The sequence below is a fragment of the Palaemon carinicauda genome, chromosome 1 (assembly GCF_036898095.1).
Source record: "Palaemon carinicauda isolate YSFRI2023 chromosome 1, ASM3689809v2, whole genome shotgun sequence".
Classification (NCBI taxonomy): Eukaryota; Metazoa; Arthropoda; class Malacostraca; order Decapoda; family Palaemonidae; genus Palaemon; species Palaemon carinicauda.
The window spans coordinates 264,852,526-264,870,941 of NC_090725.1; the positions used below are offsets into that span (position 1 = coordinate 264,852,526).

Here is an 18,416-nt window from a genome sequence, read left to right on the forward strand (position 1 = left end):
GGTTGAAGTACCTTAGCATGCTCAGAAAGAATGTGCTGTCCAAGACAGTAGTTCCAGCTCGGCACTGGCAACATCTTCTCGGTCATTGGTCTTCGTTGGAAAAGCTCGTGTCTCACGGGCAACTCCACTGGAGATCTCTTCAATGGTGTCTGAAGGATCATTGGTCAGCCAACAAGGATCTCCCATCCAGTGAGGCAGGAGGTTTGGGATGATCTTACTTGGTGGCTTAATGAGAACAAGCTCATCAGGAGAGTTCCACTCGACCTCACGCTTCGGGATATGCAACTGTTCTTAGATGCATCAAAGGAGGGGTGGGGTTCACACCTAGACGACCCGGTCACCTCAGGATTGTGGACCGAAGAGGAGAGGCATTGACACTTCAATGCCTTCAAGGTGTAATTGATCTTTCTAGGGTTGCAGTCATTCCTAGAATGTTTAAGGAGACACTTGGTCGTGCTGATGAGCAACAACTCTACCGTGGTGGCATATGTCTACAAGCCGGGTGACATGGTCTCGTGGTTTCTCTACGATCTGACAAAGCGGATGCACTTCTGTATGGTTTTTCACACCATATAGTTGTCAGTAGGATACATTGCGGGCAGTAGGAATGTACCTGCAGACACACTCGATTACCAGGGACAGGATGTAAGAGCAGAGTGGTCTCTACATCCTCTGGTAGTAGGAAGTCTTCTTGCCCTGGGGTCGCCCTGTTTGCCTTGCAGCTCAACAGGAATCTGCCGTGTTTTACAGTATACTCTCATTCCCGATCCATGTGCTTTGTTTGATAATGCGTTCCAACACCCATAGAATCATGTGGATGTCTATGCCTCCCCAGAATACGACCTGATCTGGCCGGTAATCAACACCCTCAGTACTCAACAAGGTGTTGAGTACGCCAGGACTTGGGAAGGCCCCGGGTAGCTCCGGGACGGCCTCACGCCAAATGTTATCAATCTGGTTGTGCTTTTGGTCGACGCCCCATGAGAGCTACCCCTGTGGCCCATCTTTTCTGCTAGCTGCACCTACAGAGGTACCACTAAGCCATGGAGTCTTTAAATCATCATGGTTGGAAACTATACAGCATATCCTCAGGGCAAAAAGCTTTACACAAGGCACTGCACAGATCTCTGGGTATCTCTCGAGAGAGTGGGCCATCTTCTGGGGTTGGTGTCATAAAAGGGGATATTTCTCTGTTCGGAGCACACATTGCAGATTTCCTGCTTTCCTTCACTGAGATAAGCACCTCTCAGTTGAGGCTGTCAAAGGCTACCACTCAACCTTGAGTAAGGTCTTTCGACTGAAGGATATAGACTTCTACACTTCTTTTGAGTTGTCTATGCTTGTGAGGACCTTCAAGCAGTCTTGGCCATTATGCCCATGGAGCTTTGGTCCTCAAGGCCCTTAAGCAAACCCCGTTCGAGCCTTTTAGAAGGTCCTAAGATAGATTGGACTTTCAAGACTGTCTTCATGCTAGCACAAGTGTCGGCAAAGAGTGAGATGCACGGTCTTTTATGTGGTCACCCACGCTGAGGGGTGGAAGGAGGTCTCCTTCAGTTTTTTGCCGGACTTCATAGACTCAAAACCCAGCGGCGCGTGACCCCAGGTTCGAGTCCTCCATCTCCTCCCTCAGGGAGGTGTTGGATGGTGATCGAGAGGAGATGCTTGGGTCTCATGAGGGCTCGACCGTTCAATCTAAAAAGGACCCAACACTTCAGACCTAAATGTCGGAGACTTTTTGTCAGTACCGGCAGGTCCAAGAAAGAGGTGTCAAGTAGCACGGACTCATTCTGGCTTCATGAGACTATCCATAGAGCTTACACCTCAACTGATAAGAGAGTTGAGGTGCCAGCCAGAACCAAGGCTCATGAGGTCAGGGGTGTTGGCCCTACCATTGCATTTAGGAGAAACCTGTCAGTGGGCCAAGTGTTAAAGGCAGGCAGACTACCTTCATAGCATTTTACTTGTGTGAGAGTATACCCACAAGTCCTTTGATACCTTAATGCTTGGACCTGTGGTGGGCTGCTCAAGCTGTCTTGTAAGCAGCCTAGTTCCCTTATGGGACAAGGATGCATTCCCTCTTTGATAAGATTTAGGCGCAAGTCGAGAATTATATAACTGGTGCTTTAATGTCATTATTCTGTCCCCTCCCTTGGGAACAAAGTGGTCGAAGCATTACATGCTCGTCAGACCAGATGCTGGTAAGTTTCACTTCAGAGTACTATTATTTATATCTAAAGAAGCATATCTCCCCATCCCCTTAACAAGTAGGTGGATCATATGCCATCCCATTAATCATTTACTTGGTATTTGATTCTCTGGGTTGATCTAGTATATTTTATAATGTACATCCCAGGTCCTATCGGTTTTTCATCCGTATAGAAAACAGATAGGGGGTGTCACTGGTCCTTGCTTCTTTTCTCCACAGATCAAGTGTTGAGAACTTCCAGGGAACAATTAGAACCTTCCAGTTTTGGTTCCAAGGGACTTCCAACCTTCCAAGAAGTGAGTCTATGATTAAAGAATGAGGGTTTGTGTGTCGTGCAGGAACAGATAACAAATTTTCAAAGTATTTTGTGTTTTTACCTAGCTGTAAAACCTGAGTCCTTAAATCCAACTTCCCTCTTAAACCACCCCTCTAAGTCCTGGGCTGATAAAAAATTAGTCTTTTCTTACTGATGATGGAGCAGAGCTTCTCGCCGCCCCTCACCCTTGCCATTTGGATAACTGCTCTTTGTCCAACTTCAACGACCGATTTCAGTTTGCATTGAAACAATCTTCCTAGATGTAAGGACGATGCTTTGTTTGGTTAGGAAAAATACATATCACTCTGAATATTTTAATTTGCAAATGCTGTACTGTACATCCATGAGCTCCTTCAATAAGGAATCAGAAGTTTAGAGTTTTCGCAACTTGTGGACAAGTATCTTCCCTGTATTATCATATCTAGTTGAATGTGGTAAAATAGAACTGAATACATTCTAACAAATATAAATTATGAAGTAAAAAAGATAAAATCTCATGTAAACAATTTAAGTGATGGTGAAATATGTACCTAGTGCTGTGAGTGTTATCATTATATCTTGAATGTGCATCATGAGTTCTAGATTTTTCCAGCAATGGATCACTTGGAGCTTAAAGATTAGAAAAGCACAGTTCACATGAATACTGGAATGATTTTTAACTATTTTTCAAGGATTATCTTTTTTTACTTTTGTGGTTAAAAGGATTAATAGAATGTTTTTATTAGATAATTTGTGTTACTTCAGGGCTCTTAAAATTCTTAAGTGTAATATCTGTATAGTACACCTACTTTCTTTTGAGATACCTGTATAGGTTTGAACTTTCAGAGTAAAAACTGGAAAATAAAATTATGTATTAATTGAATTTTTATGTATCCAGTCAATATGTTTAATTTATTTGTATTTGTCTTTTATTTCATTTTAGAGGAACATCGAAGAAAATTAGCAGAAGACTATGAAAAGAGAAAACAAGCCACGGATCAAGGGAATCCCAGTGGAGAAGAAATGCCAGAAGGTGCTGCATCAACGTCACAAGAAAATTTTATCGAGAAGCTTGATGAGGATGATAAGAAAGCCTATGAAAATCTAATGAGAAGATTAGACCAATTGGAAATAGAAGAAGATGAGGAGTAAGTAGATTCTTTTCCACATTCTTGTTTTTAGCATTGTGTTGAGATTTATATAGATAGGGTGTGGGTTGTAAATTGTATTGGGCATTAGTGGCTTTAATCTAGAATGATCCTGTGATGGTTATTCTAAAGTGGGACTTATGAAATATGTTTTTAAATCAATTTAAATTATTCATGAGATACTGTATCTGGAAATTTAATTCAGTCAAAGTTCCTCCTCTTTATCCGTGAAATCACTGACCATGGATTCACTTACTGTTGACCAATGTATAAAAGTTATACATATAAATACAATTATACACATTCCCCCCCACAAAGAATTAAAAAAAAAGTTGCATAAAGAAGGAAGCAGCCTTCCTGAAAAATATCCGTCTATTCTTCCAGAGCCAAAAGAAAGTCCCTTCCCCACCATGTGACTTTTAGTTTTAAAGACAAGAAAAATTATCTTTTGTATATCTTACTCAAATTAGAAACAGTTTGGGATGTTGTGTGAGAGAAGGAAGTTGAGAGATAATATGGATAAGATTAAGGTTATCAGATGCACGAGAAGGGAGGGTGGGACTAGGTTGAATGACATGTTGGATGAAGAATTACTCGGGGATGTAGATAAGGTCAAGTACTTGGGGTCTGTTGTTACTGCAAATGGTGGAGTGGAAGCAGATGTATGTCAGAGAGTAAATGAAGGATGTAAAGTGTTAGGGGCAGCTAAGGGAGTGGTAAAGATTAGAGGGTTAGGAATGAATGTAAAGATGAATGTAAAGGGAGTTCTTTATGAGAAGTAATTTTACTAACTGTGATGTATGGATCAAAGTTGTGGGGAATTAAAGTGAGAGAGAGAAAGAAATTGAATGTGTTCGAAATGAAGTGTTTTAGTATGGCTGGTGTATCTTGATTAGATAGGGTTGGGAACAAAGTAGTGAGAATGAGAATGGGTGTAAGAATGAAATTAGCAGCTAGAGTGGATATGAATGTGTTGAGGTGGTTCGGCCACATAGAGAGAATGGGAAATGGCCATCTGCTGAAGAATGTGATGATTGCAAGAGTTGATGGGAGAAGAACAAAAGGAAGGCCAAGGTTTAGGTGGATGGATGGAGTGAAGAAAGCTCTAGGTGATGGGAGGGTATATGTGAGAGAGGTAAAAGAGCATGCTAGAAATAGTTATGAATGGTGAGCGATTGTGATGCAGTTCCGATAGGCCCTTCTGCTTCCTCCGGTAACCTTGATGACTGCTGAGGTAGCATCAGTAGGAGATTTGGCATATGAAGCTTCATTTGTGGTGAATAACGAGGGAGTTTGGTCTGTGGCACCTTAGCATTACCAACCAAACTCGGCTGAATCCCTTGTCAGGCTGGGAGGAGCTAAGAGAAGAGTAGCCCCCCTCCCTTTTTTTTTTTCTTTTAAATGTTGGCTACCCATATTGGGGTAAGTGTCTTGATAGATGGATTGTACTTTAATGTTGTTTGTATAAATATGCATTTAGCCCAGTGTTTGTTTGAACAGCTGTTGATCTTCTGAGCATGACCACACTTTCATCAGAGGGAGAGTACTCTTTAGAACACTACTCTAGCTCTCTGGCACCAGGGATAGTTTCCCAGACATGGAATGAGACCATTCACACCCCGATCTTTATTTTCCTTCTGAAAGAGAAATAGGCTTATAGTTTGGTATTTAAAAAATATTTTGTAGGCAACATGTGAATGCGAATCTTAAAAAGAAACATACAAATATTGTTACTGTGAATCTCTAGTGGGTAGCCAATGAAGGAGAGAGATAGAACATTTAGTTTCCCATGATCAAGTAGAAAGCATCTTGGATTTACTGTATATATCTGCATATATGACGACCCTTAAATCCTAAATTTCACCCTTAAAAATATGGGTCGTTTTTATTAGTACAACCAATATGAATATCACACCTTGAATTCCAAGTGATGTTTATTGGTAGACTAGCATAGGCCTCCATACGATAACTGGTAACCAAACCCTATTTGTTCCAACACAGATACTTACCTCGAAACACTTTCTTAGGAGTCACTGGTGGCTCCTCTCGTAATGACCAGAGTTTTGCGTAGTTTACCCTACGTCTTGGTAGCGGAAGAGAACGAGACCTGGGGCAATGACCGAGGTCGGCCAAGAGGCCACGCTCTCACTCTAGGCAGTATGTTTTCTGGTCGCGTTGTGTGCACACACCGCTCTCCTTGTTCTCTGTGCGACCCCCTTTGTTCGATCCCACGTGCTTCCCACATGCTCGTGATTCTTTAGCAAGTGTTCAGTGCCTTTACTCGTGCTTTAGCTTTCAACCCCTTGTGCTTTACTAGTGTTTCAGTACTTTCCCTTTTTCGCGTTCTTGTGTATTGCGATTCTTTGTGTTAGGCTATGGAGCCTGTTCGCCGTTGTCCTGGGCCTAGAGCCGGTAAGGCGTGTGGGGCTTTCCTGTCCAAGCCTGAGGTAGACCCGCATACGTTGTGTACCTCGTGCAGGGGAAAAGCCTGTTCTTCGATGGACACGTGTCCCGAATGTGCGGAATGGAGTGAAGTTCAGTGGGTGAGGTTCGCCACCAAGAAGAAGAAGGCGACGAAGAGATCACCACGGAAGTCAAGCGTTTCTTCTCCCGCGACTTCGGCAGGAGAAGGGGCAGGTAGAGTGTATCCTTCTTCCCCTACTCAAGCTAAGGGAAAAGGTAAGTCCTTGAAAGGTAAACGGATAGCGCATCCTTCCCGGGAGAGTGATAGTGCGGTTGAATCGTCCTTTGCTAAGGCGTTGATGGCGCCTGTAGGTGAGTGTAGTGGGGCTCCGAAGGACGGGCTTCTCTCATATAGGGGCCGCGTCGCTACGGAGGACCCCATGTGGTCTAATAATGCTGCGTTTTCTTCTCCAGATCCCTGGGTAATTGTTTCAGAGGCATCAGCTACGGAAGGCGCCGTCGATAGAGAGGAATCCCCGCAGGAGGACCCTTTGGCGTAGGACTTGCCAAGGACGCCTATGAGGTCCCCACTGGACATCGAGGAAGGGCTCAGTGAGGCCTTCTCATGCGTTCCTCGCCCCTCCGCGTGGTTACCGATGAAGGCAACTCTTCAGGATCATCGGCCAATTCCTTCTACGTCGGGGCTGCGAAGGAGCCCCAAGAAGCCAAAGTCGTGTTCAAGGTCTCGACATTGCGAGGAGATCTACTCCTCGGGGCGAGACTCGTCTGATTCCTCGAGCAGGGACCGTCGAAGACGTCAAAAGAGGAAGAGGGATCGTTCCGTGCGGAGGAACTCCCCTTCGCGGTCTCCCACACGTTCTCGGGGCACGAGAAGCCCCCGCTCCCCTCCACCCAAAAGCAGGAGACCAGTATCACCGCAGGGGACGTGGGTTTTCATCCCTAGCAAGGGTACGAAGGGCCTGGCCAGACCCGTTAGGGCGACACCTGAGCGGGAGGGAGACAGTCCTCCTAGAAGGGCCTCCAAGTGCCTCGCCAGGGAGTCCCCCGATGAACGGAGGACCGCTACTTGCAGGCCTAAGTCCCGTTCAAGAGACAATCAATCCGCCCAGCGGAGGGATTCGTCATCGAGGATGGGCAGCCGCGACAGGCCTCCCCATCGAGAAGATGCACGGGGACGGGCACCTTCGTCTTCCAGGTCTAAGTCCTGTCCGAGAGACACTCAATCCGCCCAGCGGGGGGAGTCGTCCTCGAGGATGCGCAGCCTCGACAGGTCCCCCCATCGTGAAGCTACACGGGGACGGGCATCCCCCTCGAGGGCTCTCACGGAGGAAACCGTCTCGCCCAAAAAGACCTCGAGGAGGAGAGAAGTACTGGATGTCGATGAGAGGAGAGGACCGAGGGTCCCGTCGGCACGAAGGCTCCCGTGCACACGCCTCTCCCCGTCTGTCAGAGGAAAGAGAGGGTGAGACGTCGGCGGGGGAGGACTCCACTTACAGGAGAGTCCTAGCCTTGATCAGGGGGTACAATGGCTTGGTGGAACCCGCCCCTCAGGAAGTGGAAACATGGACCTCTGGCCTGAATAAGTTCTTCGACGCCCCTACCCAGAAGAAATCCTCTCTCTCCCTACCAGAGGCCAGGAATGTGGGAATCGGAAGGGCTCATATCGATAAAGTTATCGTACGGAATAGCGACTCCGCCAGGGGATATAGTTCAGCTAAACTGTTGCAAGGACTTAAATCTCAGACTAAATACTACTCCTTAGAGGGCAGGACGAGTGGCCCCTGCATGACGGCGGAATCTATTGACATCCTGTGCCAGGGCGTTTCGGACGAGAGGGCAGCCTTGGCCTCTACATTCTTCTCCCAACCCGAGACAGCTATGATGGAGGAGATGTCCAAGGACCTGGTGAACGTGGCTTCCTGGCTGGATTGGTGGGCCACCACCTTGGTCGGCACCCAGATCCCTACGGACTCTATGGAGCCTGCAAAACGGGAGGCTCTGAACCAGTTGCTAGAGTCGGGTAGCCGAGCCCTTAAGTTCATGACATTCCAGTCCTTGGCTCTCTCGGCTAACTGGGTTCTGCGGAGAAGAGACGCCCTCAGGGAACGTCGAAGACCTCAAAAGAGGAAGAGGGATCGTTCCGTGCGGAGGAACTCCCCTTCGCGGTCTCCCACACGTTCTCGGGGCACGAGAAGCCCCCGCTCCCCTCCACCCTAAAGCAGGAGACCAGTATCACCGCAGGGGACGTGGGTAACTGGTAACCAAACCATATTTACCTCATATATTTGGCATAACTTCATAAAAAATAGCCTATTTGAGGAAAAATTCCATATCAACAATAAAATCCAGTTCTATGTGAATGCAGCTGAGAAAATGTAAACATCGAGTTATGGTTGAATTCTCAGCATTCTTTATCTTTCTCTTTCTTTAACCTTTCGATAATTTTAATGGTATTGTTAATAACTGTAGTAATAAAATTTAGATTAGCATATTTATTTGTCATTAAAAATACATCATGATTCAAATTATGCTCACTCTTTCCCCAATCTTATACCATCTTTTCTGTCGCATTAGACTGTCATTACCAGTAATTCGTTATTGCTGACTAAACGCAAAAAAAAAAAAAAAAGAATTGTTTCCATGTTATGCGACAAAAGAATTTTTAGGGATATGACAAGTAAAATGTTTGTAATAACATCATCTTGACTAAAAGATTTTAGTATCATTAGTTATCCCCAGCCTTTTTAAATGCGTTCGTTTGTTCCTCATGATCGGCAATGAAACATGAACAAAACGTTTTTGTTTTTGGCAATTTTTCCGGAGAAAATTTATATAGAATTGTTCTTATTTCAATTATTATGAATTTCTAAGGATTAATTAAGTAAAGGTAAAACAAAGTGAATAATAATATCATTAATACATAACCAATACTTGGTAAGATATCTGTGGCTGCAAAACCTAACTGATACACAGATGTGTAAATACGTTCATTTGTTTGTTATGATTGGCGATGGAATATAAACAAAGCAGTAGTTTTGGTTTTTGACGGCGTATTTAGCAAAAGTATGATATAAAATCGTCTTTATTTAATTTATTTTGCATTTCTAAGTGTACAGCAAAAGCTAGTCTATAAAATGATGGTTTTGTAATTCACCAGTCATCTTATACAGCCGATATGACATAAATTCATTAAAGTTTGCCCTATTTTCAACCTTGTCTTATCTAAAGGTCGTCTTGTGCGTGGAAATGTACAGTAACTTTAGTTTAGTTTTTTAGTAAACTCCAGATTGACATATTGGAATTTTCTTAATCCCCTGATTACTGTAATGTACGTAAATAGCAAGCAATGCTCATACAAATAAAGAAGAGTGCCCTCTCTTTGTTTTCTTGTAAGTAGCACGCACAGTAATCACCATATGACTCCACTCAACTTTAATAATAAAAGCTGTTGAATGTAACACGTGCTAATTTCAACTCTGTTATTATATTATCAATTTTTATGCCAATGTCAACCTTACTGACAAAAAGTCATTGTTTATATACATGCAATTGTCACCCTTATGTGACCCTTTTGAGGCCTATAAATACCTGTGTCGTTTTCTGTATACTGTATCGTAAGTTATTCGGGAGCTCCTCATATATTTATATCTCCTTCACTCCGATCATATTGGAGACCTACAGAGTGACTTGAAACACCCAGCCACCTGCCTCCCAGCTCACCGCTTTTTCTGGAAAACATAGATTTGTTCCTATACTAACAAACCTTCCGTTATTTATGTGGATATTCTTTCAGCGGCAGCTGGAAGTAGCCATTAGACTTGTATTGCGAGGTGGCAACCCTTTCTAACTGCTTAGCGGGTAGGCAGGGGGTGGCTGGGGGCCACCCAGCCGCCTCTATATATACTCTCACAGCGTGAGAGATGTCACTTTTTTTCTTTTGGCTCAGTAGAGATCGGATGTGTCCGCTCTCCTCCTGAATGTCATTGGACTTTATTATTTTTGCTTTCTCTTTACAGGTGTGCATGTTCTTTATCTGTGATCGCCTTCATCATGCGAACGTGTCCAGGGTGAGAGGGTGCCACGTGCAGGACCTACATGTTGTCGTTGGAAACCGACCTGCACTCTCTGTGTCGTACGTGCTGGGGGCATTGTTGCGATAAGTGTTCGCCCTGCGCAGATTTTAGGAAGTGGTTTGTCTCTCAATGGGAGAAGTTTTGACGGCGCAGGAAGAAGAAGGCTAAGCACGATCATTCTCCTTCAGGGGCGAGCGGGACTCTTTCTTCTTCTCGCACCTCCAAATCTCTCGAGAGAGCTCCTTCTCGCGTGCGCTCTCACGAGGGACAAGCAAGCAGGAGCGCAGATCGCTTACCTTCTTGGTAACCCCAGTGTACTGTGAAGGTTGTTGCTTCTCCTAGAGGAGCAACTTCTCCTCCAGCCGCTGGCGAGCGTTTCTCCCTTGCAGATTTGTTTCAGGTGTGGGTGTCCTTAGGCATTTCGGGTCCCCCTTCAAAGGAGGAGCTGCTGGGCCTTCTTCAGGATGGTGCCACGAAGGAACCCTCTCCGGAGCTGACGACATCTCACGCTCTGGAAGTGTGCGAGGTCCATCTGTCGCCTTCCCCTGTCCCTTCCACGCGTTGACGAGGTGATCGTTAGCATTTGCTTCTCCAACGACTCCCTGTTATGACGAACCCTCTCTCTATCCTGGAGCCTCGTCCCTTAATCCTCAACCCTCAACCCTCTGTTTCTTCCCACAGGAACCCACAGGTTGCAGGAAACGATCTTCCGGGGATCAGCGCGCCTTCCACCAGCATCGCCATCACCTCGCCCTTCTGGAACCTCTTCCCCTGATCGTCGTTCGCGACGATTGGAAGATTGTAATGATCGTAGGTCGTCACAATCAGAGCATTCTTCACCTAGAAGACGCTCACGCTCATGAGACCGTAGGTCTCATCGCTCCCTTAGGGGGCGTTCCTCTTCACAATGACGAGTCTCACGATCGCGTTCTTCATGATCGCTAGCAAGCTCTAGATTGGTCCAGATGCTTATGTTATAGATCGTCACGAGCTAGATCACGAGGAAGGTACAGTACTCACGTTCGTGAGGACGATGCACACGATCACGAGGGTGGCATTTTCACTCGCGAGGGTATCGTTCACGAGAACAATGTTCTCGTTCTCAAGGCCAAAGCTCCCTTTCGCGAGATAGACACTGGCGTCGTTCACGCCGTTCTCGAATGAGAGCTAAAGGATCGCGTTTACGATCAAGGTGTGGATGTTCCTCATCTAGAGGTAGAGGTAGGCCTACGCGCTGTCCATCAGCGCGTAGCCCCTCAACCAAACCCTCCAAACGACCTTGGACCGAACCTGATGATGAGCTGGACCACTCCTCAGACAGGCGTCCAGCTAAACCCTCAGTGCCTTTCACAGCCTAAGGAGTCTTAGCTAAGCGCTCGCCTACACGACTCTCGGAGATGCGTCCCGCTGTGGCGCGTTCTTCTTCTAGAGTAATCCTTACTCAGAGGTCTACTCTGCCGACATCGTCGGACGTAGGTGCTCCTCTGGGGCAGCAGGAAGGCGTTAGTCCTTCCTCTTCCTCTGTGGCTCCTAGTGCTCCTGTTGTGAGCACTTCTTCTCGTGAAACGCGTACGTTGACATGTGAAGTTTGCGATTTTGTGCTTGAAAATTGCGATTTTACGAGTAAATCTGCGAATTTCACGAGCAATTTGTGAGTAGATGTGTCTGAATTGCGAGCAAGTGCAGATCCAACCCCTTCCTCTCGCCCTTCTGCGTCTTTCACCTCCAGCGAAAGACCAACACCCTTCCCAGAAGGTTTCAAGGAGCTTCTACTAGTTTGGCAAATATTCCTATAATAGAGACCTTCCTCCGGTGTGAAGGAACGTGTTTCTCTGCCTCAGAGGTTAACTCCTTCGTCGACTGGCAATCCTTCTAGGGTTTCACCCCAGAGACACTTGTCTAGGACCTCCAGGGTGTATCTAGGGATTCTGAGCTTCCTTCTTGGGAATCGACCTTCATGGCCGATATTTTGAAGGTTCTGAAGTTGGCACCTCCACTGTCACAACCCCTGTCTGTTCCAGTTAGGGCTACCCCTAAAATACCTCTGGAACCCTCGTCGAGCTCATCAGTTGATAGTCAGGATCCTAGAAGGAGATCGACAGCAGATAAAGCTCGCAGATCACCTCCACCTCGATTGCGTTCTGAAGGCCAAGCCCCTGCTGACTTATGTGGCTAACATACCTTTCACACCAGTGAAGGTAAAGGAAATCATTATGAAGAAGCAGAGGAGATGGATGAGAGGCGTAACGCCATCTCACGCCAACATCATCCACCCTAGGACGGGTAGGGACATAGGCTCACCCAGGGAGAACGCAATCCATCCCTTCAACCCTCAAGATATGGAGTTAGTGCCTCCGGATCATCGTCCGGTTTCTGTCCCTCTAACAGAGGAGGAGCTTCCAGCTCCTACTGCCAAGGCTTCGTCTAAGTCCTCGAAGGCCTCGCAGGTTCCCCTCCTAAGACCATGGAGGATCGCCCCGTGTGTAGGAAATCAAAGGACTCCAAGACGAAACCAAAGAACGCCGCAGCAATGGAGGCTAGAGAAGCTGAGGCGCAGAAGCAGTCCCCAGTGTCGGGCCCATCCACGGTTTCCGTTGACGACTCTGACCTAACCCAGGCTCTGGATGTGACCCTGGAGGCGTACAACCCCTTAGACCCGGAGGATGTGAATCTTCCAAAGGCGGCCTGTCCGAACTGACATTCTCAACAGGAGATAAAGGAATCGGAACATACCTTTTGGCAGGTCCTTGCCTGTATGAGGGTCATTAACAGGCTATCCTCTCTTGGTTCCACCATCCAGGAAGGGAAGGATATGATTCTCAATGAAATATTCATGACTCAGAAGCCTTAGCACAAATCAGTCGAGGTAATGGATACAAACTGGAATTGAAAAAAGATACAACACCACTCAGTGTGGCAATTTCTTTACATAAAAAATAGTAAATACTTGGAATAGACTTCCAGCAGATGTAGTAAGCAGTAACACAGAAAACGAGTCCAGGAATAAGTTAGACAAGATCATAAGAACTCTAAATGCTTAAACTAAATCGCTCTACCAAAGAGCAAATAGAATCTTTTCGAGACATTGAAAATCCTTGTAAAAAAAGGAAAAAATGGAGTCTCTCTCTCTCTCTCTCTCTCTCTCTCTCTCTCTCTCTCTCTCTCTCTCTCTCTCTCTCTCTCTCTCTCTCTATTTGTTATTGCTGTCTAGTTTGAGAGCAATAAGTAATATTTTTGATGTGTAGAGCTTGCCTGAAAGGTAAAGTTGAGTGAGAGGTCAAAATTTGGCCTAGGAAATTTTAAATAAGTAGGATAATTAAGATTGAAGAGACCAAAAGGAAGAGGTAAAATGTTAAGGGCTAATATCTTCTGGGCAAGAACAAGTTTGGTTTGGGATTTAGCCAAATTAACCCCTTGAATGCCATTGAACATATCTTTATGTGCACTTTTCTACTCCCTTCCACCATGTTACGTAATTTTTATGTCTGATAATTACCAGTTTTCTCGTTCTTTTGTCATTTACTTATATGAGAATGTTATATTATGTAATATTATATATCAATTAATATCAATGGAAAGAAAATTTAATCTGCTATTTGATAATAAATGTTGTAAAATCCTATTTTTTATAGATTTTGTGCTGAGTTGAGCACAATATTAAAAAAAAGGGCATAAGGCTCAAGTGTTGAATCATGGTGAGAAGTGGTGGACACAAAAGGTTAATCGGAAGTAATAATAACAAAGGCTACAGTAGTGCATCCAGCATTAAATGGTTTCTTTAGAGAGGTTTGGATATCTTTTAAAGTGTGGCCCAGAATGTATACACTGTAATTGGTGGGGTACTGTCTTCGGTTGTAGAGATGTAAGTAACTGTATACAAAGCAAGATATTTTGGTCATAGTACAAAAGTTAAATGCTTTCAGTGGAATGGTGTGATACCTAGAGTAACAAGGATATACATCTTCTTATTTCAGCATTTTTAGTTTTCAAGTGCATGAGTGTTGTAATTAAAGGGGTATTAGTTTGTTGAGTGTTGTTGGAAAAGTGTATGATAGAGTACTGATTAATAGGATTAAGGATAAAACAGAGAATGCAATCTTAGAAGTACAGGATGGTTTTAGAAGAGGTAGGGGATGTATGAATCAGATTTTTACAGTTAAGTAGATATGTGAGAAATATTTAGCTAAAGGTAAGGATGTGTATGTTGCGTTTATGGATCTGGAGAAATTGTATGATAGAATTGATAGGGAAGCAATGTGGAATGTTATGTGGTTATATGGAATTGGTAGGTGGTGGTTGCAAGCAGTGAAAAGGTAGTAAAGCATGTGTTAGAATAGGAAATGAAGTGAGAAATTGGTTTCCGGTGAGAGTGGGGCTGAGACAGGGATGTGTAATGTCGCCATGGTTGTTTAACTTGTATGTTGATGGAGTGGGGAGAGAGGTGAATGCTCGAGTGCTTGGACAAGGATTGAAAATGATAGACAAAAATGATCATGAATGGGAGGTAAATCAGTTGTTTGCAGATGATACTGTACTGGTTGCAGACTCAGGAGAGAAGCTTGGCCGATTAGTGACGGAATTTGGAAGGGTATGTGAGAGAAGGAAGTTGAGAGTTAATGTGGGGAAGAGTAAGGTTATGAGAGGTACGAGAAGGGAAGGTGGTGCGAGGCTGAATGTCATGTTGAATGGAGAGTTACTAGAGGAGGTGGATTCGTTTAAGTACTTGGTGTCTGTTGTTGCAGCAAATGGTGGAGTGGAAGCAGATGCACGTCAGACAGTGAATGAAGGATGCAAAGTGTTGGGGGCAGTGAAGGGAGTGGTGAAGAATGGAGGGTTGGGCATGAATGTAAAGAGAGTTCTGTATGAGAAAGTGATTGTACCAACTGTGATGTATGGATCGGAGTTGTGGGGAATGAAAGTGATGGAGAGACAGAAATTGAATGTGTTTGAGATGAAGTGTCTGAGGAGTATGGTTGGTGTATCTCGAGTAGATAGGGTTAGGAACGAAGTAGTGGGGGTGAGAATGGGTGTAAGAAATGAGTTAGCAGCTAGAGTGGATATGAATGTGTTGAGGTGGTTTGGCCATATTGAGAGAATGGAAAATGGCTGTCTGCTAAAGAAGGTGATGAATGCAAGAGTTGATGGGAGGAAGGCCAAGATTTGGGTGGATGGATGGAGTGAAGAAAGCTCTGGGTGATAGGGGGATAGATGTGAGAGAGGCAAGAGAGCGTGCTAGAAATAGGAATGAATGGTGAGCGATTGTGACTCAGTTCTGGCAGGCCCTGCTGCTTCCTCCGGTTGCCTTGGATGACCGCAGAGGTAGCAGCAGTAGGGGATTCAGCATTATGAAGCTTCATCTGTGGTGGATAACGGGGAAGGGTGGGCTGTGCCACCCTAGCAATACCAGCCAAACTCGGTTGAGTCCCTCTTCAGGCTGGGAGGAGAGTAGTGAGGAAAGGTCCCCTTTTTTTTCATTTGTTTGATGTCGGCTAACCCCCAATATTGTGGGAAGTGCCTTGGTATATGTATGTATGTAGTTTTCAAGTTGTTTGGTATTTGAAAGGAACTGCACTTCTATGTGAGGGGTCATTAATTTTTCGTTTAGGTTAAAAAACATGAATTTTGACATAGTTTATAAGCTATGTTACCAGTAGGTAGTTAGTTACAAGGTTATGGATTCTGTATATTGGAATTAAAATTACCATTTTTATGACTGTACTATTGTGCTATGTATGCTACTTAATGTTTTTTTTTGGTTTAGAGGTAGGAATTGTACTTGAACCATTATTTTGAGTGAGGTATACAGTATTGTACTATACAAATAAGAATACCAAAGTTATGAGAGGTTCTGTTTTGAACCTGACATTGTGCATTTTTTCTTCTTAGGTCTGATGGTAGTCAAGATGCAGATGATTATGAAAGATATATAAGGCGCTCCAAAATTCATGAAGAAATCTCTTCTGCTAATGATGTTACTGAACATGCAGCTGGTACTGAAGATGAAGACCTAAGTGCCCCAAGTACCCCTGTCTTGTACAAACGGAATAAACGGCGAGTGTCATGGGCTGATGATACAAGACCACTTGCCACAGTTATCCCAGTTGAAAATAGTGAAAGTACTTATCGCATAAAATATACTACCAAACAGTTGTCTCTTCCTCTAATAGAGTGGGATCCAGCTTCTTCCAGAGAAACCCCAGAAGAAAATAATGGTCTGACTGAATCTTCTTCAGCTGTCATTCAGAGTCCGTCAGACTTGTATAAAACCTTTGGGGAAAGACGGGGATCTTTGCCAGATCCTCCTGTACGTGGTATCCTCAAGAAAACTCACTCAAGCTCAGGTAAGTTCTAAGTCTAGAATAATATTTATACACAGGTCTTATAGCAACTGTTGCATGACAATTTGGACATAACTTTTGTTTTTATTATGCAGTCTGAAATTCATGATTTGAGAGCATTTGGTACTTAAGGTGACTTGATATTTAATCTCTTTCTGCATTCATGAATTCACTCACATAGTGGGTGTGGGGAGCATTATATGAAATATGAATGTAAACAGAAATGACAATGCAGTAGTATATAAAGTGTTGATGTATGGAATATGCAAAGCTATTAGGCTGAGTATTCTAATTATTAGTGCAAAATTAATTATTCCAATAATTACCCAGGACTTGCTTTGTTAATATCTGAAGGCAGGACTTCTTGACTTTAAAATTTGGAAAGCAAAACCCACAACCAAATCTTCCCATTCACCACAATACTAGATTTCCATATGGTGAACGAAGGGGGCTGCCAGTGCAAACAGCAGACTACTCTACTGTCAATACCAAATTCTTTAGAATCTTTTGCAGTAAAAAAATTGGAAGGACAATTAGAAATTCAGTACTTTTGGTGTGAAGGTGGTTAGGAAATCATGTGAGTCCTGAGTATTGAAATAATCTTTAACTAAAAATTAGAAATATTTCAGCTACCTACCCAGAACTCGTATTTAGTGACTTTCACTTGGCCTTGAATGGAGAAATATTGTTACAGTATTAAATGGTAATAATCTCTATAACCACAATAGAAAGAAAAGAATTTCTACCTCGTACCTTTCCTTTTGAAGAATTCCAACTTCAAGTCCATAATATAATAGCATAGAAGCAAGATATATCTTGACTTCTTAGTATATAACTATAGAGAAAGCATTCATGTATAGGAAGGGAATGAAGGAGGCTGTGACTGGTGTTTGTCCACAGATGGTTTGTAGAGTATACTGTATAGTATTAAAAGGTTGTGACACATGTTCGCAAACTGTGTAAGGCTACCGGTAATAATTCGATGGTAATCACATCACATATAATACAGAAAACAGTAGAAATGGAGAATTAAGGTATCTAAAACAGTAGAAATACTTGACACTATCCAAAAACTACAAAAGTGCAATTTAATCAAGAAATTAAAATAATAACCTAAAATATCTAACATAATAAAGGTAAATTTGATTGACTCCGAATCACTTTACTTTAAAATAACAAAACTCAAAGTTCAGTAGTGTAAATATTCATAAAATACAGATTTAAAATAACAAACACTGGTTTACAGTGTAATTGTGACCCTAAGAGAACCTGATGAAATTAATGAGTTGGCCTCCCTTCTAATACCATGTGCCATCACTTTCAACATATTATTATTATTGTTAGTATTATTATTATTATTATTATTATTATTATTATTATTATTATTATTATTATCATTATCATTATTATTATTATCATTATCATTTGCTAGGCTACAACCCTAGTTGGAAAAGCATGATGCTATAAGCCCAGGGCTCCAATAGGGAAAATAGCCTAGTGAGAAAGGAAACAAGGAAAAATTAAATATTTCAAGAACAGTAACATTAAAATGAATACTGTATCTCCTATATAAACTATACAAACTTTAATAAAACATAGGAAAGAGAAATAAGATAGAATAGTGTGCCCAAGTGTACCCTCAAGCAAGAGAACTCTAACCCAAGACAGTGGAAGACCATGGTACAGAAGCTATGTTACTACCCAAGACTAGAGAACAATGGTTTGATTATGGAGTGTCCTTCTCCTAGAAGAGCTACTTACCATAGCTAAAGAATCTCTTCTACCCTTACCAAGAGGAAAGTGGCCACTGAACAATTTTTGAGTGCAGTAGCTCCTTGGGTGAAGAAGAATTACAGAGGAGAATATGCCAAACTATTTGGTGTGTGTGTGTGTAGGCAAAGGGAAAATGAACCGTAACCAGAGAGAAGGATC

At 43.4% G+C, this 18,416-nt stretch overlaps 1 protein-coding gene across 6 annotated transcripts in view; it reads left to right on the forward strand.

The window, feature by feature from the left end:
* uri (unconventional prefoldin RPB5 interactor) overlaps positions 1-18,416 on the forward strand; it is a 145,294-nt gene that overhangs the window by 67,107 nt on the left and 59,771 nt on the right. For all 6 annotated transcript variants that reach the window (XM_068390155.1, XM_068390154.1, XM_068390153.1 and 3 more), the window contains exons 6-7: positions 3,445-3,649; positions 16,033-16,487. In XM_068390155.1, coding sequence (XP_068246256.1) covers positions 3,445-3,649; positions 16,033-16,487 — 660 coding nt within the window. The remainder of the gene's footprint in view (positions 1-3,444; positions 3,650-16,032; positions 16,488-18,416) is intronic.